General features: G+C 44.3%; 1 protein-coding gene across 8 annotated transcripts in view; it reads left to right on the top strand.

The window, feature by feature from the left end:
• Positions 1–22,739, top strand: part of ralgapa2 (Ral GTPase activating protein catalytic subunit alpha 2) — an 88,169-nt gene that overhangs the window by 44,338 nt on the left and 21,092 nt on the right. For all 8 annotated transcript variants that reach the window (XM_047610484.1, XM_047610489.1, XM_047610486.1 and 5 more), the window contains 13 exons: positions 109–228; positions 512–570; positions 863–971; positions 4,692–4,802; positions 5,050–5,118; positions 5,365–5,502; positions 9,217–9,394; positions 10,796–11,618; positions 12,265–12,336; positions 13,130–13,253; positions 13,360–13,515; positions 16,282–16,440; positions 17,867–17,994. In XM_047610484.1, coding sequence (XP_047466440.1) covers positions 109–228; positions 512–570; positions 863–971; positions 4,692–4,802; positions 5,050–5,118; positions 5,365–5,502; positions 9,217–9,394; positions 10,796–11,618; positions 12,265–12,336; positions 13,130–13,253; positions 13,360–13,515; positions 16,282–16,440; positions 17,867–17,994 — 2,246 coding nt within the window. The remainder of the gene's footprint in view (positions 1–108; positions 229–511; positions 571–862; positions 972–4,691; positions 4,803–5,049; positions 5,119–5,364; positions 5,503–9,216; positions 9,395–10,795; positions 11,619–12,264; positions 12,337–13,129; positions 13,254–13,359; positions 13,516–16,281; positions 16,441–17,866; positions 17,995–22,739) is intronic.

Raw genomic sequence — 22,739 nt, 5'->3', positions numbered from 1 at the left:
CCTTTCCCCTGGATAGTGACCTTCCTGCTTCCTGGAAGGGGGGTTGTTTTCATGTTGGTTTAGGGGAATTAATGATAGCGTGTTGTTTTGTTTTCTCATCTCTGCCAGGCTCCGAGGATGGAGGCTCAGACGATCCTGGGCTCCCTCGTGTGTTTCCCCAACCTTTACCTCCAGATTCCTGTACTGCAACACTCTGAGGACATCAATGTAAGCAGTGAGGATATCAAGGTAAATAGTCGGGATGCGTATTAGTGGGAAAACAGGGATGACATTTTTTTAAAAAACAAAAAAAACAAAAAGAAAAACAGTGCTCAGTGTATCATTAGAATAAATACTCATCTTCCCTATGAATCATATCTTAAACAATAATAAGCAAAGAGAGATTTATACATTCTTGTGTACATTAATGATGATTTAATTGAACCATCAAGATATGTGTTACGTTCAGCCATGACACTTTTATGAACAGTATCTAAAGAACGATGTTGTGAACCCGTTTTCTTCTGTTAAGAATTATCTGGTGAACATCCTACTGGAGACGGCAACCAAGGAACACACTGAAGGGGCGAGGTACGAGTGGCAGCACTGGTGATATTTATTCTTAGGTTACATTGCCTTCACTTAATTTATTAGTGTAACATGACTGTGTTTTAACAGATGCTTATATATGCACGGCGAAATTTGAAAAGCTAATGGATACCAAGCATTCGCTGTCCATCGTAAAAATTCTGCGCGACGCTTTTAAAGCCTAATTAACGAAACTATTATTTTTGTCCTTGAGTTTAATTGAAGAATAATTTCTGAATAAATTTTGCACAATTCAAATTCCGTGTCATCCTTTAAAATGCGCTCCGTCGTTCAGGTGCATCGCCGTGTGCAGCCTGGGCCTGTGGGTGTGCGAGGAGCTCATGCAAAAGAGCATTCACCATCGGGTTAAAGATGCCATCAATGTGCTGGGAGTAACACTAAAGGTTAGTGACCCTCTCATTCAAGGCAGCCGCACTCGGTTAAAAATACCACTTTAATAGGTACACCAGTGAAAACATGCAAATAGAACAGCCCTGAACTACGTCCAAACTTGAACATTATACTCTACTCATGAAAAAGTCCTTTGTCACACTCCAGCACTGGATTCTATACTCCTTTATTATAGAGGGAACTAATTTACTTTTGCAAAGCTTTATGTCTATTACTAGTTAGTTTGCAGGTGGGCATGTTATATGTCAACTTGTAAAATAAGTTTGAACCATACAGCATCTAAAAAATATAATATATACAGCTCCACCTGCAGCTTATTGGAACATTACGTTTGGTATACTGGTGAAAAGAAGTGCTTTCTAATATAAGAGCCCTGCGCCGTATCTTAGCTTGATGAAGGTATTTAGCATTTGTGTAAAATGACCAAAGAGCTGTTGATTCAGCTGTGTTTTCTAGGATGTGTTTTGGAGACTGTGGTTTGTTATACTATTGAATTGTATTGTTTTGTACCCGCACATGTTTCTAGTATTTTGACATCCCCATTTTATTCAGTGTTCTAGGCTAAATAACAGAAACCAATTGAGTTTCACAGCACTACAAAATACACCCTCTATAATGAACATACACTCATATTACTACAGGGAAAATTGAACATTAGAACAGTGACATGGAGGGATTCAGTACAGGACTGTATCAGAATACATTAGTTGTCACTGCCTGATCTTTTGGCAAGTGAGCGAATGTATACATTTGATATCACTTAAGGTATTTGCGCATTATGATTTCCCAAAACTCAGCGTTTGTAAAACACTTGCTTCACTGACCAAAGGTCGACACTGGCGTAAAGATTTTGTGTAGATTACTGAGAGCTGCAGTGTTATAAAACGAATAGGTGCACGATGCTCCTTTTTGTTTTGCCATACCAGCCGTATAGTGTTTAGCTCTAACAAAAATGATAGTTGATTACATAAAAGGACTGCAGAACAATTTCGACATAGTGAGTGGAGAAAAAGTGTGAGAATAAAACATGTTCAGTGATGTGACTCATGGGTATATTTTGGAAGAGCCCACTTTTCTCCCAGAGTGAAGAGATGCAGAGAACCAGCGGAGGCTATTTTTTTTCCTCTGTCTCTCTCTCTCTCTCTTTTTTTTTTTTTTTTTTCATGGAAAAGGGTTTGGGGCGGTGGCGTAATTTCCAGGCTGCTCGCTCTCAGTAGATGTGGGCCAATTTAAGCAGCTACATCTCCCAGCTTCCTGCTCGAGCAACCCCCCTCCCCCCTTCTCTAATGGAGCAGTAATCACTCCCCTGTACAACTTGACACACAGACTCAGCCAGCCCCAAAATAGAGGGTACAGGCTGGGTGGGGGATCTAGGGGGAAGAGTGGCACTGAGAGTCTCTTTTCTAAAAGCAGGTGCTGAACTCTCAGGGCCCCTTTTTGCGTTTGGCCATTTCTGCACTCCCCACATTGTCTGCCCTTGTTACATGTTGAGAGGCATTCAGCTGGAAGAAATGGGAAATTCTATTTCTCCACAAAGAATTTCAAATCACTGAAGAAATCCACATTTGAAAGGAAATTGTCAACAGCTCAATTCTTTCCTCCAATGAGTCTGGAGAAAATGAGCCATGGGTTGGAGTGAAATGAAATTATGCTGATTATCTGCACAGTAAGTGAAAAACTAAATTTAAGGGAAATTACTTTATTGAATTTTGTCAGTCAGTGGGCGCCTAAACTTTTTTTTTTTTTTTTTTCCACACCATCTTCAACCATCAATGTCCCTGCGCTGTTATAGAATTTAACAGAAAGTGTAGAATGAGTGATCTTCCCAAAGTGTTACACTCTGGGAAGTGTGAGAGAGCACATTTAAAAACTTTTAAGAGGAATTCTCACCATGATTGGAAGCAGAGAGAGCAATTAGAAGGCAATTTGACTTTTGACAACTTCACTTACTTCTAAACCCATTTTTCAGACTGTCATAATGCAATCTAACAAGTGGTTTTGCTACAAAACTGAGATGCAGAAATATTTAAAACAGGTGAACAATGGCTGCAAGGTGATTTACTTCAAGCTTTTAAGGAGTGATATGAAAACATCCAAGTGTTGGGTAGGAGTGAAGAATGCAGCTTAAGGAAATCTGAGTTTTTGTATAAAGATATTACCCTATTCATTCCTGCAGATCTTAACTACAGCATTTCTTCTATATTGTACACGAAATAACTTCTAAATAAATGTTTCTACATCCTCAAGCTTCCAGATTAGTTTCAGGTTGACATTTTTGACGTACAGTTAGGCCCATATACAGTATATATTTGGACAGTGACACAATCTTCATGACTTGGAATCTACATGCCACCTTATTGGATTTGAAATTAAATGGCTAAGATGCAGTTGAAGTGCTGACTTTCTGCTTTATTTCAACAAAAATATCCTGTGAAATTAGGGGAAAAAAGGGAATTACAACTATTTTTATACAAGTCTCCTCATTTCAGGCTCTCAGAAGTAATTGGACAAATTAATATTACCATAAGGAAAATGTTTAATACATTTTTGAGAATCCTTTGCGGTCAATGACGGCCTGGAGTCTGGAACCAATGGGCATCATTAAAAGCTCTGTTTCCTCTATTGTGATCCTTTGTTAGACTACCGCCCCGCCCTGTTTTGTCTTACGTAAGTCAAATACATGCTCTATCAGGTTCAGATCTGGTGAATAACTTGGCCATTGCAGAATTTTCAAAAACTATTGGGGTGCTTCTGATGTACGTTTAGGTTCATTGTCCCTCTGTCCTGTGAAGCACTGTCCAATAAACTTTGGTTCATTTGGCTGAATCTGAGCAGAAAGTATATCCCTGTACACTTTGGAATTTATTCGGCCTCTTTTGTCACATCATCAATAAACACTAGTGACCCAGTGCCATGGGAAGCCCTTCATGTCTATGCCATCACACTGATTCCACCATGTTGGACAGAAGATGTGCTGTGTTTTGGATCATGAGCCGTTCCAAGCCTTCTGCTTGATCTTATTTTCATCTGTCCAAATAATGCTGTCCTAGAGCTGGGCTGGCTTCTTCAGAAGTTTAAGTCTAATCTGGCTTTTCTATTTTTGAGGCTGATTGATCATTTGCACCTTGTGGTGAATCCTCTGTATTTGCTCTCTATTTGGTAGAGTTGGATACTGTAACACGTATTTCCTAGATAGTGTTCTTCACTTGGGTGGATGCTGTGGAGGGTTTTTCTTCACGTTGGAAAGGGTCCTACGGTCACCAGTGTGTTTTTCTTTTCTTAGAATGTACCAAACTGTTGATTTGACCACTCCTAACATTTCAACTATCTCTTTGATGGATTTCTTCTTTTTTTCAGCCTAAGGATGGTCTCTTGTACTTTCATGAGATCTCCTTTGACTGCTTGTTGTGGGTTCACAGCAAAAGCTTCTAAATGGAAATACCACACCTGGAATCCACTCCAGACCTTTTACCTGTTTAAATGATGAAGGATTAACGAGGGAATAGCCCACACAGCCCATGACATAGTTTTTGAGTCAGTTGTCCCTTGAAAAAGAGGCGACTGCATATTAAAGAGGTGCAGCTCCTAAACCCTTCCTCCAATTTGGAGAAACTGTGTCTTGAACATCTTTTCGTATAACATAACTTGCATCACTGTCCATAAAAATTCTAATATATAAAAGTAAATCTTACCATGTTGTCTTGTTTGTCTAGTTTGGGAACAAAGCAGTGGCTCAAGTGGCCTGTGACGTGTTCCAGCTTCTCATCTGTCATTGGGAACATCTCCAGAGGATGGAGTCCACTCTCCCCAAGAAAATCATTGAGGTAACATATACACATATATACTCAAATGCACACATGCAGCTAATTTGGCAGTAACCTGTGTTGAAATGTCATAAGGAAAATAAGAAATGCATAAGAATTTAAATGCAGGCCTTTTGAGTTATCACTCATGTTTATGCATACTCCACATCTCATGGCTTCACATCCATTCTAGCACACGGCACTGAGACAGCTGATGAAAAGGAGTGTGTCATCCAATTATCTTTCTCCTTGTTTTGTCCCAACACAGATCTTTGTGGCCACAATAGCCTTTTTGTTGCCGAGCGCCGAGCACTCAACAGTGGAAGCAGACAAAAAGGTACATGTTGGAAAGGAGGGGACATGAAATGGCTGAGATCTAAAGGCCATTGATCTATCATGCTGGAATGGTGCATTTGCAGAGGAATGTTTCTGCTGAAGTGTTTTGTTGTGCTCGGTCTTTTTTTTTTTTTTTCCATCACTTGTCTTTCCAGCTCTCATCTATTACCACTTGTAGCTCTCTTTTTTAAAAGGTTCTATAATTAAATATTAACATGAATCTCTCACTTCTTTCGTACGCTCTCAGTTGATGGTGTCGCTGCTGCTCTGTCTGCTGGACTGGTGCATGGCTGTTCCCCTGAGCTTGCTGCTGGAACCCATCACCATGTCTTCTCTGGAGGGCAATACATCCCAGAAGGCCCCGCTGTTAGACTATATTTACAGGGTGAGTGTCCTTAGTGGTTGGCGAGAGATGGGAAAAGCTTCAGTTACAACTAGAGAATGCCAGTACTTACGCTAGTATCGCCAATCCAATACTCAGATCATGTAGTTGTATTTGTAAAATAGTTCTGATGCAAACCTTTATGGCAACGTGCTACACCTACACTCATAGAATCTGTGGTTACAGTGTGTAACCAATGTTGGTTACACAGATGGGCGGCTGTAGGCGCAGTTTAATAGGCTGTTAATGAGAGTGTTTTTGGCTCAGGGACCTGTCTGTTGCGTAGCAGTTGGATGTAAATTAGCTGGACATTTTAAACATGCCACCTTACCCTATTCCAACCCTTAATGTAGCTCAACCATTGATAGAGACTCGAGCAAGAAGCACCGACCCCCTGGTTGGAACTGGGGGTTGTACAGACTAGTTGATTAGCTGACTTCCCTGCTTTGCCAGGACGCTTTAATCATGATTTCAACTAGTCAATGATCATGTGACAATACCAACTTGGATGCCTCCAAGAAGACAGGTGAGGAGGCCAGTCATTGCAGCAAACTAGCAGCAAATACTTCACTAAAGATGAAGCCCATTCCTCTGTGATGTGCAGAATAGGTTAGTCAGTCCTAAAATAAAACAGCACTGCTGCAATGCACAGTCATATGAAAATGCATCTGCTAGCACTAGCAGAAGAACGGTGCAAACCCTTTCAACAACAGTCAATAAACAACTTCACCAAACGTCCTGCGGTAACCGAGAGAACGAAGCTGCCAATAAACAATTTGTTGCTGAATTCCATTGTCAAAGTTCTGAGACATTAAGCTGCTGAACACGGAATATGCCTCAAAAAAACACCTTTTCTTTTTTTAAGCTGACTACACTATCCCATCTCGCAGCTTATCGTGGAGTACTATTAAATGCTTTTGGGTGGTGCCACTTTATATGGCACACACCTCTGCATTCACCTCTGCTGCTCCGTGTTATAAAAGTGAGCCAGATGAGGCTGTGACCTTACCTTTGGCCAAAAAAGACAAGGCCGTGGCATCAAAAAAGTGAAAGCGACCATAAGTGTCTGAAGATGCTTCACTGATTTGGGAAATAAAATACTCTACTTTATTTCAATTGTTCCAGGCCCAAGATTAAAATGTCACAATGCATATGCAGTATATACCTTAGTGTCGGTCAGTATGTCAAGATATTGGGGGAAAAAAATCATTACAAACTTAAATGCTTTAGTATTTCACTTTACATTTCATTATTGCCACGTTCATACTGCCTGGTCTGTTATCGGAATATCGGAATAAATATTATTCTCTCGGTTTTGTATTTAAAGAAGAATATCTGATCAGAATATAAAACAGTCATTGTTAGAACTGTTATTATTGAGTTCTCGTAGTAGGAAGTACATGGACTGACAAAAAGCACTGTGCATCCCTATTGTCATCATTTTGTAGACCAGTATGTGGTCACTTTTTACTGATTGGTTTTCATGGTCGCCTGAAACATACGCACAACCTTTGCCCACAGACACAACAACTTCAGCCTTGACACCTCCACCCCCACCCCATTACATAGGCTTGCCACTTTAATTAGACTCACCTCTACTGTGACCTTATGGCTATGCCTCATTTAACATTATAGTGGCACAACAGCATAGAAGTGCCCACTGTAACTGAAGCATGTGATTGGCTTTTATCATATGTAGGGAGCTCTGACAGTGTCCTTAGCATTAAGTAGCATTTGTTTAAAACATGCAAAATAGTCAGCATTCAATCTACTTCTCTGTTTTTTTGTCCCTGTAACTCTTTATTTTATGGTCTGACCCTGAGGATGAGGGCCAAGCTTCAGGCACAAATGAATGAGGTATTATTCATTCCCTCCTGTCTGGGCAGATGCGGTCAACGGCAGATCTTTGTAAGGATGTCACCCCTGATAAGAAATGGTCCAATTATTCAAACAGGACCCTTTGTCCACTTGATAAGCTCAGGATATAAACGCTTGTCCTGGAGCTTTGAATGGAATATGTCTTAATATGAGAGGGACTGCAGCTGCTATGCAAGCAAAGACAATTAGGCATGATTGGTTGTCTATCGGCACACAAAAAGCACAGCCCCTCTGGGTTTCATTCAAAGCATCACAAGGTGTGATGATATTAATGCAATATCAAGACTGAAATCTGTACATTTCCATAGACGTGGTGGCTGTTAAATATTCCCTACACCAAAATGGAGAATAGCTCCCCTAATAGAAATCATCTCCTTTTATTCAATCACTGGGCAGTGTCACTGACAAGGTTTTCCATGCTTCACCTTCCTTTAATTACAAATTTGTAGTTAGTAAAGCTTGAAATCCTTGTTCTTGAATTCTTTCCCAAGTCCTCAAGCACAGTACAGCAAATGAAAAGGCATCCATGCCTTCGGAGAGGAAAAGAAAAGTTGTTTTTGGTGACTAACAGCATGCAAATTGCTGTAAAAAGCAACATTGCACTAGACCTTATTGGTTCAATGGAGTTCAGCTCAAGCTTCTCCATCTGCTCTCTCTGCCTGCCTCAGCAGCCAGCTGCACCACCCCTGTGTGTGTGTGTGTGTCTGTGTGTGCGTGTGTGTGAGGGAGAGAGAGCGAGATAGCGAGGATAGGTACATTTATGCTTAGCCGCACACGTCCCTGCGTTTTTTATTATTTGATTTATGTGTGTACATAGTGTACTCGAATCACCATACAATATGCGCCCTTCTAACTACAGTATGCTTGTTTCACTGTGTGTTACCTTCCAGGAACTGTTGCTATGCGAAGTGCAGTCACTTAGTTGTCAAGCACAGCCGTGGGTTTTTCCCCTCCCTTTCTACCTCTCCACAGAGGAAGCTCTTTGGGGCTTTGGTGTAGCAGCTGTTTGGTTCAGGTCTTTTCAGCATCAAGCCTCCAGTCCCTCCCCCATGCACTCAGAGGTCTGCTCACTAGAATCATCCACATACTGTCTACATTGCCCCACACAATACTGTTTCACAAGGCAGGGCCAGCCTGCCTCTCTGAGCGTCTCTCAGCCAAGTGTGAGCGTATGTGTGTGCTGAATGGGATTAGCCTTTGCATGGCTTTGCCCAAGTTGCTCCACTCTGAATAAGAGGCACCCTCATCTACATACATTAGGCATATGTTTTACCCCCTCGCTCGCACAACCTCACCTTTACTCAGATTATACATTACACAGGTGTGTGTTGTGTGTCTAGGCACTTGTATATGTGGCAAAGCATGCATGTTTGTGGTGGGAGCTGAGCACAAGGATAAAGTCTTAATTAAATCAAACAGTGTAAACCTGTCCAATGGCTGTAATCAACTGCCCCAGTGCGCCTTATCTAGCACTGCCAACGGATGCTCTGCCATCTGTTATGTAGATCAATACACTCACACATCACAGGAGAAATGGATTAGCGGCAATAAAGACCCTCTTTTCTTTCTTTCTCTCCTTCCCTCTCACCATTGCCTTATGATGTAAATACATAGACCCTATATTCCCCCTCATGTGCTCCTGTTTCATGTCCTCCCAGAACAGACCCGCAGGAGCATCGCTGTACTTTATCTCGCCAGACACCATCAAATCTGACAAGATATTGTTTTTGCACATTACAGTTGAAGTTTGGTCACTTCTCACTATTGAAAAACTACCCAGACACACTTCATCTGAACATAATCACTAAGCCCATCTCTTCTTTTTTTTTGTTTCCTCAGGTGCTGCACTGCTGTGTGTCCGGCTCCAACCTGCACACCCAACAGAGCCACTATCTCCTCAGTCTGTCAGACTTGTCCAGTGACTATGACCTCATGTTGGGTCAGGTTAAGTGCTTCGAGCCACCACCCTCCCAGGCAACCACCACAGATTTTGGCAACCTGCTCACAGTAGCTGAGGGTAAGGACACATGAGAGCGCAGTATCTGTGGGGTTGCATCTGAATGACCTTTCCGACTGCCCGCGCTGTGAACGATTACAAAGGGCCACAGATAAAAATATGACGCTGAGAGAGTGCAAACTGCCAGTTAGCTGGCAGCGTCAGGTGAGGATGACATGGTTTCTGACATGCTTCCATACTTGTTAAAGTATGGAACTGAACACCGCCAACCACCACCACCAAAATATAAAAACCATCCAAAAAAGGTTACGGGTAAAAGCAAACTCTAAGTAGCCCGTCCATTTGGAGCCTCTCCATTAAATGTCAATATCTTATTAAAGTACGAAAAGGAAATCAGCCATCACGGAATGGAATGTTCACATTAGTGCTTAGTCGTAAAGAGAACACCCATTATGGGGTTTAGATAAAAATGTTTTTTTTTCCCTTCTTTTATTGTGACCTTGTGATTCCATTAGGCGATATGTTCCCCTCTATCTCTCTCTTTCTCTCGCTCTCTCGCTTTCTCTCTCTCTCTCTCCCTCCTGTCCTCAACTTCTAAAAAGTCCTAAAAACTAAAATATGCACAACATCTCTTCTGAAACAATGTACGAAATTAACCAGTAGTCTTTGTCCGGAAAATTTCAGCACACCTCTGCTTTTCGGTGCACAGCTGCACAGAGTCTTGGTAGAAATAACAAAACACTATCAAAAGGGCAAACCAAAGAGTGCCGGCCTAGTTATATTCATGCCCTCACCTCATATTGATCAAGTCACATCAAAGGGCCAGTGCATCTCTAATGCAGCTTGGCCTGCTTTCTAAAGAGCTTTCTCCACTTTGATGGGGGATGATGGTATTGATAGCACTGTCACAATGCAAGAGTGCATCTTCTTGTTTTTTCCACATCTCTGCAGAATAAAGCACGGCATGCCTTTCACTTGGGAGTAAAAACCCGTGCATTTACATAAATGCAATCCACAAAGTAGAGTTCTATTCAGCATCCTGTAAGGATGGTGGTTCTCATTAGCACTTGGCCAGTCTCAGCGCTTATCCATTGTAAGAAGACTCAATGGGCTTTTCAAAGTTGTCTCTTATGATTAGATGCTACCTACTTAGAGGTGTGCTTGCCAAGCTATTGTGAGAAATGAATAAAGTACCCTTATTAGTAATCATAAATGAGATTTGGCTTTGTGTAAAAAGAGCTAATAGAGATGATAGCATGTCTACACACAAATGTGGGTCTTTTTTAAATATGGTTGGCAGAGTCTGTGTTGAGCTTATTATAGAAGATAGCCTTGTGGGCATTTGTTTCGCACACCTATCCGTAATTTTGGCTATTGATCTCGTTTTACACTTCCTCGCGTGAACTTTCCTCCAAAGAAGGTCTCAGTATTTTTATCCCACTGCCCTCATTCTCCCACCAGAAAAGCGGCGGCGGAACATGGAGCTGATACCTCTGACGGCGCGGATGGTCATGACACACCTGGTGAACCATCTGGGCCATCACCCTCTGAGCGGTGGACCTGCACTCCTCCACAGCCTAGTGAGCGAAAACCACGACAACCCGTATGTGGAGTCGTCCGAGCTTTCCTCCGAGGTCTTCAAAAGCCCCAACCTGCAGCTTTTTGTCTTCAACGACAGCACGCTGGTGTCCTACCTACAGATCCCAGCAGAGACGCCCACAGTCGGACAGCCACCCGAGCCTTCCTCCCAAGTCCGTATCATTGTCCGGGACATCTCGGGCAAATACTCTTGGGATGGCGCCATCCTCTACTGCACCGCTCAAGAAGACTCTGTTGATGTTTTTACTGCAGGTGACATTCCTCTCTCAACGACCACTGCACTCTCTCGTAGCAAAAGCCAGCCCACCTCTCCAGTAAAGGAACCATACAAGAGTCACTTCTCAGACTCTCCCTCCAACTGTTGCGAGGAGGATGAAGTAGATGTTCTCGATAAGCTTTTGGAGGATCTCGGCCACAGCAGCCCAGAATGCCTGCCCCACCCTCGACTCAGGCTCAACCAGCCCGCCCCGTCCCCTCACGGCATGAACCTAGAGCAGGAGAAGGCCATCCTGGAAGCCATTCTCCGTCAGACTCAACAGGAGGAGGAGCAAGTGAGGAGGTGGGATGCTGATGTAAGCTTTCGGGCTGCCTGCCAGAGGGAACCCTCGCATCAGGAACCAAAAGCGCCTTTCTACTTCTGCCGGCTGCTGCTTAATGACCTTGGCATGAACTCTTGGGATCGCAGGTATTACCAACTGAAAATATCTGCAATCAAGAGTCTGGTTTGGTAAACAGAGGAAAAGTGGGCTTGTAAGAAGTCGCACAGCAGTCAGTGTAGTTATTTATCATTCAGTCTGCAAACTGCTATACAACCTAAATGTTGCTGTTCAGACGGAAAAGGCAAAGCGGCGTTTAGGATAACTTTTCTAGTCTGGAGTTGCTTGTGTCCTCTTATAGTTACTCAACTGTTGGCCTTTTTACTCATAGAAAGAAGGAGTGAAGTTAAAGCCACGTTGCAGTCTGCAGCGTCTTAATCTCCTCTCCACGGGGTAAAAGTGCCCAGCTGTTTTCACTAAGGTCTGCCTCGCAGAGCCACATCTTTGCCGTTCAGCCCCGTAAATTAAAAGCTTACACCTCTTAATGGTGATGGTGCAACAGGCGCGCAGCAAGTAGGAGATTGGCGTTTGCACCTGTGCCTTTTTTGTCTTTGGTAATCAAAAACAAAACTTTGGTCGAGAACTTTTTTTTTTCCCCCTAGTGATTGGCTTGCGGCAAATTATAATACGAATAGCGGTTCATTGTTGCATTGGAATCAGCATAGCAGGGATCTGCTTAGCAGATTGTTGAATTGTGTTGTACCGTGTTTAATCAAGACTGTTTTTGTTAAACAGGAAAAGCTTCCATTTGCTGAAGAAAAATTCTAAACTACTAAGGGAACTGAAGAACTTGGACTCCAGGCAGTGGTAAAGTTCAATCAGAATTTTCCACCATGTTATGTCTTGTAGTAATAAGGTTTCTCTGAGATGAAAATGAACACAAAATTATGTATAACTTCATCAAACTTCCACTGCAGCCAGCCATCAAACCTGTTTCTACATGAGTGAAATTAACTCACCCTACAAGTCCTACAGTTTCTCAAATCAACATACTATTGCCCTCTACCTCATTTCCTCCCCCATGGTTTCCGTAATCTGTAACAGCCCCTGCTGATCACAGCCTTGGAAGTCTCCCAATATCACTCTTGTCCTCCTCTTCCCGTGTGTCTCCCAGCCCAATCAATAAGTACTCCACACATTGCTAATGACAGGAGCTTATTTAAGAATACCCTCAGGATTCGACCTTATTCTCCCAAATGGCCAGACTTGGCCGGACATAACAACCTGTGCACAAGCATGCAAAGTGCCCTAAAATCTACCCCAGTATAATCTACTGCCATGGCAACAGGGAAGGTAGAAGGGGGGGGGCTTTGCTGCCGTTCTTTTTAAAATCACGTGAAAGCAGGAGAGACAGTGGACATTTTTTTTTTTTTTTTTTTTTTTTCAAACATGCTTTTACTCTTGCTGCTCTACACATTTTATTCAGCAAATGAATTACACACGGATCGCCTTGATTAGCAGAGTGTAGCATTTTGAGTAATGTGATTCACATTTCAAAGCCTTTTCATGTGAAGTGGCCAAAGTAGTGACATTCTTTTAAAGTTCGGTTACAAGCTGTGATGTTCAACTAATGTTGCCTGCTCTGCGTTTTGTTTGTTAGCCGGGAAACACACAAGATCGCCGTCTTCTACATCGGAGAAGGCCAAGAGGACAAATGCTCCATCTTGTCCAACAGCGCAGGCAGCAAGGCCTACGAAGACTTTGTGTCTGGGATGGGATGGGAGGTACGAACGGCCACGCCTCCAAATCGACACACACTGAAGTTTAAATATGTACACGCAGATACACGGGCACACTCGAAACGCGCTAAACTGTCCACGTGTTCTTCAGGTTGACCTGGCCTCACACTGTGGCTTCATGGGCGGCCTCCAGAGGAATGGCAGCACTGGCCTAACTGCTCCTTACTATGCTACCTCCACCGTGGAAGTCATTTTCCACGTCTCCACACGTATGCCATCCGATTCTGATGACAGCCTCACCAAAAAGGTAAATAAAAAAAAGGCTTGTTTGTGTTTGTGACATGTTTTAACCTGTATCAGGACAAGTTCCTGTTCTTTACAGCCTGGATTTGAGAACATATAGTGGGTTAATTGCACACCTCCAGTGTCGAGTATGTTAAACAAAAAGAAGAAATGCCGCCTATATTGCCCATTTGCAGTGAAATGGCTACACAGTCATGCCTATCCAGAGCTGTATGTTGTTGTAGCCTTCAGCTCTGTGTTAAGCTGTGATCAGGAGGTGTGACTCCAGAGTGCGGGCATTGATTAGTGACCCTGGCCAGGAAGGCCTGAGGAGTAGAGAATCGCAGGCGCGTGAGTAAAGAGAGGGCATGTGCCGCTGTGGTAATGACTATGATTCTGCTAGCCCCTGCCCCCCTCCCTGTGTGCTGTGACCAGGGCCTGGATTCAGCCATTAGCTCTCCCTGCTAGGGCAGGCGCCGGCCGGATGCCGGCAGGATCCTTTTATCCAATTCCTGCTGCCGCCACAGGAGCGATCGATTGGATTCTGCTGTGGGATTCTGAGCTGTAGTGCAGCAGTAGCAGTTAGCACGAAGAAATGAGCCGCAAGGCCCCTGCCCGTGCTGCCAATCTTCTCATACAGTACCCTGCTGAGAAGGGAAATTCATCAGGCTCTCCTCATATCTAACCACAGTGCAGCCCTCAACAGAGTCCCCCCCCCCACCACCTCTCCATTTCACAAATAATCCCCTCCCCATTCCAAACCCATCCTGAACCCGTGCTTCGTGCTTAGCGGCCACAAAAATTAGTTCGAACGAGGAAAAATTTTGATATAGCTTGGCCAGAGTGAGGCGCTGGAGGTGTGGCCGTGCCCAGAGCGGAGTGTGCCGCCACTCCGCTTCCAGTTATTTCACTTTGAACTTCTGTAATTGCTCATGCTCACCTTGCACAGATCTCCACACCAGCCACGGGTCCAACAGAAATTGGCAGGCTGGCTGGTTGCGCACATGCTTCGGAAAAAAGTACGGGATGGAAAAGAGAATAGAAAGTGGCATGAAGAATTGGAATGAGAAACGGGCTTTGTCTGTGTCCAAGTAGGATGTTTCTCTGTCAATTTAAAAATAACACTTTTAGTCCAGCAGTCACCCTCTTTACTGCCTGTAACCATAGAGTCATAATGTGGGGAGAGAGATGGATGGGGTAGCTCTTGCTGAGCAGATTGCCTGTTTGAAGACGATGGAGGGAGGGGAAAAAAAAAACAGCTTAACCAAAGAGAAAAGAAGGAAAACCATGAATTCCTCAATCCAATTGTGGGTTTTAGAGCAGCGCAGGCTGCAGCAGCAGCAGCTGGCTTCAGTAATGCGGTTATAGAAGCGACCTGCGGGGTTGGGGTCAGGCCATGTAGACTATGTGCATGTGTATGTGTGTGAAAGGGATAGACGGGTGCCTGAGCTATCACACTCAGCCCTAGGCACCGCAGCTTAACAGAGTTTTTGCAGCAGGTTGTTTTTATAAGAAGCCTCTTGTGTTCTGGGGTGCTCTGGTTTTTCTGTTTCCATGTGTGTGAAGCCCATTGGCTGGGTGGGAGGTCAAAGAGGGCTAATTGGACAAGAGCCTTTGACTTGAATCACATTTTATTAAAGAAGTCTCAAACATTTGGATGTGATTAACTAGGGGGTAAATAGATTGGTGTAGAAGATGATTGACTAGAGCATAAGCATCCTCATTAAACTTGTCATTCAGCTCATCCAAATGCTAATATCTTAACCCAAATTAACATCCCAGCGCTGATTGTCTGCAGCAAATGCATATTCAACATTTTCTCTGAAATTGTCCCAGTGACTGACCTGGCTGGTACCTGCTGATCCTTGGACAGACAGACTGAACTGGCGAGCTCCAGTAATCAGCATGCCGTGGATTTGTTTAAGATTACCGTATTACCATAATTAAGGGCTTATAATAGAATGTGCTAATTGCATTTTTGGTGGCGAGGGCATGTTTCTTAATGGCTCATTAGGCCAACAGTACATTGGCAGATGTTTTCTTCTGAGCAGAGGCTCACTTTTCAGTGTCCATGATACCCCAGAAAATGGAAGGACAGTTTGATTCAACATCACCGGACTACCAGCTAATAAGCGGTCTACACTTGTCAGAGAATATAATGTGCTCATTTATTTTACTTTGGGAAGGGGAAAGCTGTTTACCTTTTTTGTAACCTAGCATCAGTCAATTTCCTGTCATTTAAGCGTATCTTCTTGTCCTGCCCAGTTTCATTTGTGTTTGTGAATAGAGTGGAAATGGGAAGCAATTTAATCTCTGATGGGGGAGGTTAATTGGATTTGAATTATTTGGTTTTAAAATGCTCAATTTTGACCATTTTGTGTTCGCCATTTGAATTTGTAATGAAAAAGCTATAAAAAGAGTCAAAACCAGAGCCTAGACCACAATTTAAGTCTTTGTTTTCACACAGTTTCTGATTCAGCTGTAAACAGTCACCTTGCTCTTGCACCTGCTGCATGCTGCGATGAAAGCTAGTTCACTTTTTCTTTTGGAAGCTCTGCTGACCTGACTCCCTAGTAAATAATATTTTTATCATCTGTCATGTCCTTCTCCAAACCTCTTATACCCAAGTTGACACCTTAGTCTCCTGGATGTGGCCTAAAAGTACAGACTGAACAAGCCAAGTGACACGCCCTGATCCACCTAAATTTGTGTTCCTGTCATCATCACCATAGCGATAAAAATTGCATGCACCGCCTGGGCCTCGATTAGACTGATTTTGTTTGTTTGGCAGCTGCGTCACCTGGGAAATGATGAGGTGCACATAGTGTGGTCCGAGCACACCAGGGACTACAGACGTGGCATCATCCCAACTGACTTTGGAGACGTGTTGATAATCATCTACCCGACGAAGAACCACATGTATTTCATCCAGATCTTGAAGAAACCACAGGTACGTCTTTCAACTGTCGATTTAGTTTGAGGCTACAAAGCATATTCTTTTGTGACAGGTGTCTTAATTGTGACTACATCCGCTTAAAAGAGGTCATTTAATGGAAGTGAGACATCATTAATCTCACCTGTTCATTTTCCCTGCTCGAAATGTCAGGCGTGAAAAGGGTCAACTATAAGCATGCAATATGGCACTTCATCAATTTCCAGTCTCTGTCCGTGACTCAGTGCAGTCCCTCGTCCCTGGCCTCCTGTACAGACTTTGTTGTGAATTTTATAGGTACTTCCTCCTGTTGCAGTTTCTGTCTGGAAGCTCTCAGTATCCCCTACTCCGGCAGTGCATTATCACCCACACTGTGGGTATGTGCTCTCAGGGATGGTTACCGTCCTTTGTTGGCTAGCTTTCATCTTGGTTACTGCACTAGATGTGAGGCCTCCCAGAGGACAGTGAAATTTCTTTGTGTGAGATGACTGCCTTCAGATGTTTGGAAACATCCACAGTACTTTTGTAGCTTTTTAAAATATATATGTCTTTTTTAATTTCTAGTTATTTTAGATTCAGTTAGTATTTATGAGGCAGTCAGAGATATAACAGCAGCCTCAGGGGACCTTCCATCCCTCTGAAGAGACTATGTTATGTTCTTATATTGCTTCCCATCAATTATATTTGTTTGCCTGAATGTATTAATTTAATTGTCCATAAAATATTAATCCAAGGCTTTGTATTTTTTTTTTTATTATTATTTTTTCCCAAACTGTTTTCAGCTCAAAGAATCTCCAACCTACTCAGATGTGGGTATTAGTTTACATAGTGCCTCACTGGTGTTCTTGCATGAGATTAAGTTAATTGGTCAGTATCATTTCTGTTTAAAATGCATTTATTGTTTAATTTGGCTGCTCATTATACTCCCCGAACTGCCAAGTCGAAGACAGCAGGACCTTTTGGAAAGACTTTGACATTCACGTCAACTTCCAGGTCAATGACTATTGAGCTTCAGTGATTAAGGGCCCCCTTCCAATATGCATGAACAGACGCGTGTAGCCACACACACTCACGCTGTTGCTAAAATTCATATTGCCCCTTTGTATTTGCTCAGTAGCTCAATATGAGGGCATTGTATGGTATTGATTGTCATTTTAATTTCATTTACCTAACATTGATTCACATTAGATATGTGTGCTTGTCATGCAAAGTTAGGTAAAATCTAATTTCAACTTGAACCCTTGCCCTAAACAGATGGAAGAACCGTCTAAAAGAAAAAAAAAAGAACAAAAAGATCTTTAATCCTTTAATCAAGCCTCTATTATTTTTGAACATGTACTTATAAAACGATGGCACCCCAATCAAATGAACAGTCTGTGTTTTGAATCTGTGTGTTTTTAAATCTAATTTCCTTTTTCTTTTAACTTTTTTCTCCCCCCCTCAGGTTCCTTTCTTTGGGCCTCTGTTTGATGGCGCCATCGTCACTGGGACGCTGCTGCCAAGTTTAGTACGGGCCACCTGTATCAATGCCAGCAGAGCTGTCAAGTCCCGGCTGACTCTCTACCAGAGCTTGTATCCTTTGCTCTATCTCACAGAGGCACTTCTCATACGAGAAACGCAACCGTTGAAAAACCTCCACCGCTGTTTAATGAAACAAATGAGATTGTTCATTCTGAAATGTTTGTGGGATGATTCCTTTAGATGTTCAGCATCGCCAAGCTTCTGCACAACCAGCACCCGGGTTTGGTATATTCATTGAGACATGTGGTGTCCTTGTCACAATAGCCAGCGTACACAGCTGAGTGCTGACACCGATCTTTATGGGCTACTGGATTTACATACAACTATTATGCTGGGCCTGTTTCACAGCCTGGAGCAACATAGGAGGTTATGGGGCTGTTTTGGGTGTGGGAACAGATAATGTGTCATCATCTATCACTACCGTTTTATGGAGGGAAAGGAGAGCAAAAAATAAAAGCGCCGTCCACAAATGCATACAAGTGTATACGGGCACAAGCGCGCACACACTCGCTCCCATCCCTCCACCCATCCATCCAACAGTGTGCCGTTAGGAGCCTGACTCCAGCTGTAGTTGTCAGTTGGTTTAAAGAGAGTGTAATTACCAATGGAGATGAATTAGCATGTGAATGCCAGCAGCACAGTGTTGGTGGGGGGGGGGGGGCGGGGAGTGAGGTGGTGGGGGCAGAGTCGGGATGGCCCCTGGAGGGGGAAACCTGATCTCCCTTAACGCCCCGCTCCTCCTCGGACAGCATGTACAGCACCGCCTCACCAGAACCACGCTGCCCCTCTGGCGGTTGCTATAGAAACCTCCCCCGAGGAGGTTTCATCTGTTGGAAGACTAGCATCTCTTGTTTTTAAAACAATGGCATATTTTAAAAACTTATTTTCTTACGTATCATCAAGTCCATGCATCATAGTCATTTACAACAAAGGCTTTGGGGGGCTTAAATGTGCCTCAGCCCGCACCGCGTCGGGTGTGTGTCAGTATGCGTCCGTGTGTATGCGTTTCACAGTGCATCACATCGCCTGGCCCCCACACCCCGATATTAGGCCTTGTCTGCGTGTCCCTGGGGGCATCCTGAGTGACAGATGTCTGTTACCCGACGCCAAGTGAATTAGCCCAGTGTGACTCTCTGTGCCAGAGGGGGGCCAGCCACAGGCCTGCCTGCCTGCCTGCCTCTGTGAGCCTCGGGGACTCGGGGAGTCCGAGTGGGTGGGTGGGTGTATGTGGAGGGGGGGTGGCGGCAGTAACAGGCCTGTGCTGGGCCACAAAAACCTCACCTGGCATTCCTTAGCAGAAGAGCATTCAGCACAAAGGCATGATCTATGAGAGGAGATAAGCGCTGCCTCTGGAGTTCTGGCACCGACACTCTGCCAGGCCTTACGCACTCCAAGAGAGGAGATGAATGAACGTGCCAGGCAAAGCACACTGCCAAAATGACTGTCTGCTGTTAGTCTGTCTTCCTGGAGAGCTTGCGAGGATGGAGTCTATGCATAAACTAATGAAAAAACAAAATGTTCGTCGTCACGTGAAACCTAGAAAGGAAAGCCTTCGAGTTACCCGCTCTCAGCGAGGGCCCTTAGTGACACAGCGTCCAGCAGTGGCATGAACCACAAATGACACAACGTCTTGAGTGGCAGGTGATGTTATTCTTTTACATGCTTTGATCATTGAATTTGCTACTCGAGCTTTTTGCACTTTTCCCTCTCTAGTCGCTTCAGTTTTTCCATCTTCTCGGGATATGCAGCTCTTTATCTTTCACAGGTTGGAACAATGACCCAACCTTTTTTTTTTTTTCTGGGATGTGTGTTTTTTTGTGCGAGACGAAAATCCTCATCCTTAGTTTACCCCTTCACAATGCCTTAACAATCCACAGCCTGCTCTCTGCCTGTGAGGCCACTCTCCAAGGTAATTAGTTGAATATTTCTTCAAAGAGAAGCTATATGACCCCTGTGTGTCCAGATAAAAGGCCAGTATGGCTCTGCAGCCTCCTCTCTCGCTCCGTCACAAGGCTCGAGAGGACTCCAGCAGTCTGCTGCAACGCTCACAGGATCTCTCAAGCTAATAGGATTTGATATTGAAAAATGACCACCAGCAACATTTTCAGAAAATACACACAGATAGGCCACAGGAGTGTTTTTCAGATGAATACCACCCCTTGTGATGTTTCTATCTGTCTCCCATCATGTGATATGACTCTCTCCTCTCTCCTTTTTTCTCTGATTTGTGAAATCTGTGCGGTTGAATGTGCGTCCGCGCGTCGTGTATAGTCGTCAGCGTCGGTTTGAATTTGTGTCAATTTCTCTCAGGACACAACCTCGGCCTCGCAGGCCTCATATCACAACCCTCTTACAGACAACTCATAATGTATCATTTATTATTTATATGTCTGAAAGAAAATGCAGCTGGTCTGGCTTTGTGTTCTAAGTGTGTTGTCTGCAACTTGTCCAACCTTGGCTGCCGCATTTAGAATAATCATGACCGCAAAATGTTCAATCTAAAACAACTTAGATTTTATGTAAACCACGATTGTTTTTTATTGATTCCTAGTTGCATAAGTGAATGTCATTTACTGCTGTTATTGGAGAGAATCAGATTACAACCCAAATTTAGGACACAATGTTTTGTTTGTGTCACCTGAACCCACCCCTGGTGTCCGGTGCCGTTTACTGGACGATGAAGATCCTTCATACTGTCACTATGGAATAATGTCTTCATCCAGGAGGTGGGATTCATTTCTCTCTTCAACAAGCACTTGAGTTTGATGTGCCATCCGTCACTCTTTGTGATGGGGGTATTGTTAAAGGTACAGTCTGTGTGTATGTATGTGTGTATGTTTGTGTGTGTGTGTTGGGAAGATGGCAAGTTACTAATAGGTGAGACAATGGGAAACTGACCTTGATTCAGAGACATAGCCTCCCTACTGGACAGAATCAATAGCTTTTGCACACTGCCCTCAGTCCCCATCCTCTGCTCTGACACACAAGCAAACACACACACACACACACACAGATCCATCTCCAGGCAGCGATCAATAACCATAATCTGTTTCTGCCCATCGCCAGTCATGCGAGCCAGGCTTTTAGGTGGCGTGAGTGTGTGTGCGTGTGTGTGTGTCTTCCTGCAATAGCAGAAGGAAGAGCGGCTTGATCCTTTCAGTGGAACTCTGAAAGCTGCTGAAGTCTGTCATGTTCCCGCACTGAACATATCTACAGTCTCCCAGCAAAAATGAAATGTACATATTTTTAAAAGACGCTTACTGAAAACGCAACGCGCATCTTGTGCGCGCTCCTTTGTGGGCTGCTGCCGCATCCCCCAGACGGCGTCGTAATTATTACAGTCACTGCATTGTCAATGACATATTCTCACACCCCTTCTGGGCAAGTTATTGTCCCGCTCTCACCGTGTCTTTGTGCGAGCAGCGCGCTCTTTTGTATACTGTAAGATTCTTCACCTAGCGCAGATGAAAGTGCGCCTGTATGCATGATAGGGTGTCATGAATAGGATCTGCCATGTTAGTGTTGTCTCACATGAATTATTTAGCATCGTTGATAGGTCTAATTTGCCAGCTGTTGTGCCATAACCGTCGGCAGTCCCATGGATAATACTCAGCAGTCTATATCACTATGGAACACAGTGCTTGACTGGGCACAGCGAGACGCCAAGCTAGTCATTATACACTATACTGGATTCATGTAATGGTCTGAGCTGATGTGAGTGTAACTAGCCAACTTCCTGTTCATTTCAAACAGCAATGACCAGCCCCAAGTGATTTCTAATATACAGTAGTATTAGAGGGAGGCCGTCACTTGTTGACGTGTTGCGTGATTTCTAATAAGTGTTTTGTGTTTGTGGATGCGAGCCTTTAGTTGGGATGGTTGGCTGCTGGCTGAGTTTGTGTTCAAGGGCTGAACAAGGGGCCGGCTTTGAGTTGAAGCATCCCCGCTTGGTGTTTGGCAAGGGTGGTTTGGGCGGAGGCTGGCATTGGCTTTGATAGGGCGGATGATAGTTTTACGTAGTATTTGGGGGGCTACGAAGAGAGGAGGGGTCTCTCCCCCACTGAATGTTTTAACCTAATCCCATTATCAGTGTAGCGCACTGCCTCCCATCTCTTCTCCCTCCTTATCCCTGCCCCCTCCCACCCCACTCTCCAGCTGACCAGCTGTTCCTGCCGGGACTCACGACAATGTCCGATGTGTTCAGATCACTGAGTAACCCCCCCCCTCCCCCCTCACCCCCTCACCCCACCCACCGCAATACGTACACACAAATGAACAGAGCCCGGTCCATGCACAACCAAAGCAATTGCCAAGCCCATTGCCTGAGCCTCGGCAGGCCTAGAGGGAGGAGGGTGTTAGTTAGGGAAGAAGGGGGGCAGCTGGGGCTGGGGTGGGGTGGGGGGGGGGGTGTGGAGGGGGCAAGCACAGGCCTGTCAAACCAAGAGCCCTGACTCAGGAGGCAGCTCAGCTCGGATGGCATATGGCGTCTAGCTTCATACAACATGCAAAAGTATTCTCTCCCTTCGCCCCCTCTCATCTACTCCCCCCTCTCCCCGTCTCCCTCTCCTGCTGCTAATGCAGAATGACTCATAGCATTACTCATTTTTTTTTTTCCTCCACCCCCCACCCCCCCCATTTTAGTTCCTCCTCCTCTTGCCACCCAGCCTATAACAAAAGACGTCCACTGCATGGCACCCACACCCTGAAAGCCCTGGGGGCCCAGCCCAGCCCAGCCCCGCTCAGCCTTCACTCTGGGGTCTGAGCTTCATGGGGGCCGCCCCTTTTAAACACAGGTA

This window comes from Mugil cephalus, chromosome 17 (genome assembly GCF_022458985.1).
Source record: "Mugil cephalus isolate CIBA_MC_2020 chromosome 17, CIBA_Mcephalus_1.1, whole genome shotgun sequence".
Classification (NCBI taxonomy): Eukaryota; Metazoa; Chordata; class Actinopteri; order Mugiliformes; family Mugilidae; genus Mugil; species Mugil cephalus.
The sequence above is the reverse complement of the archived record's forward strand: the minus strand, read 5'-3'. Positions and strand labels throughout refer to the sequence as shown.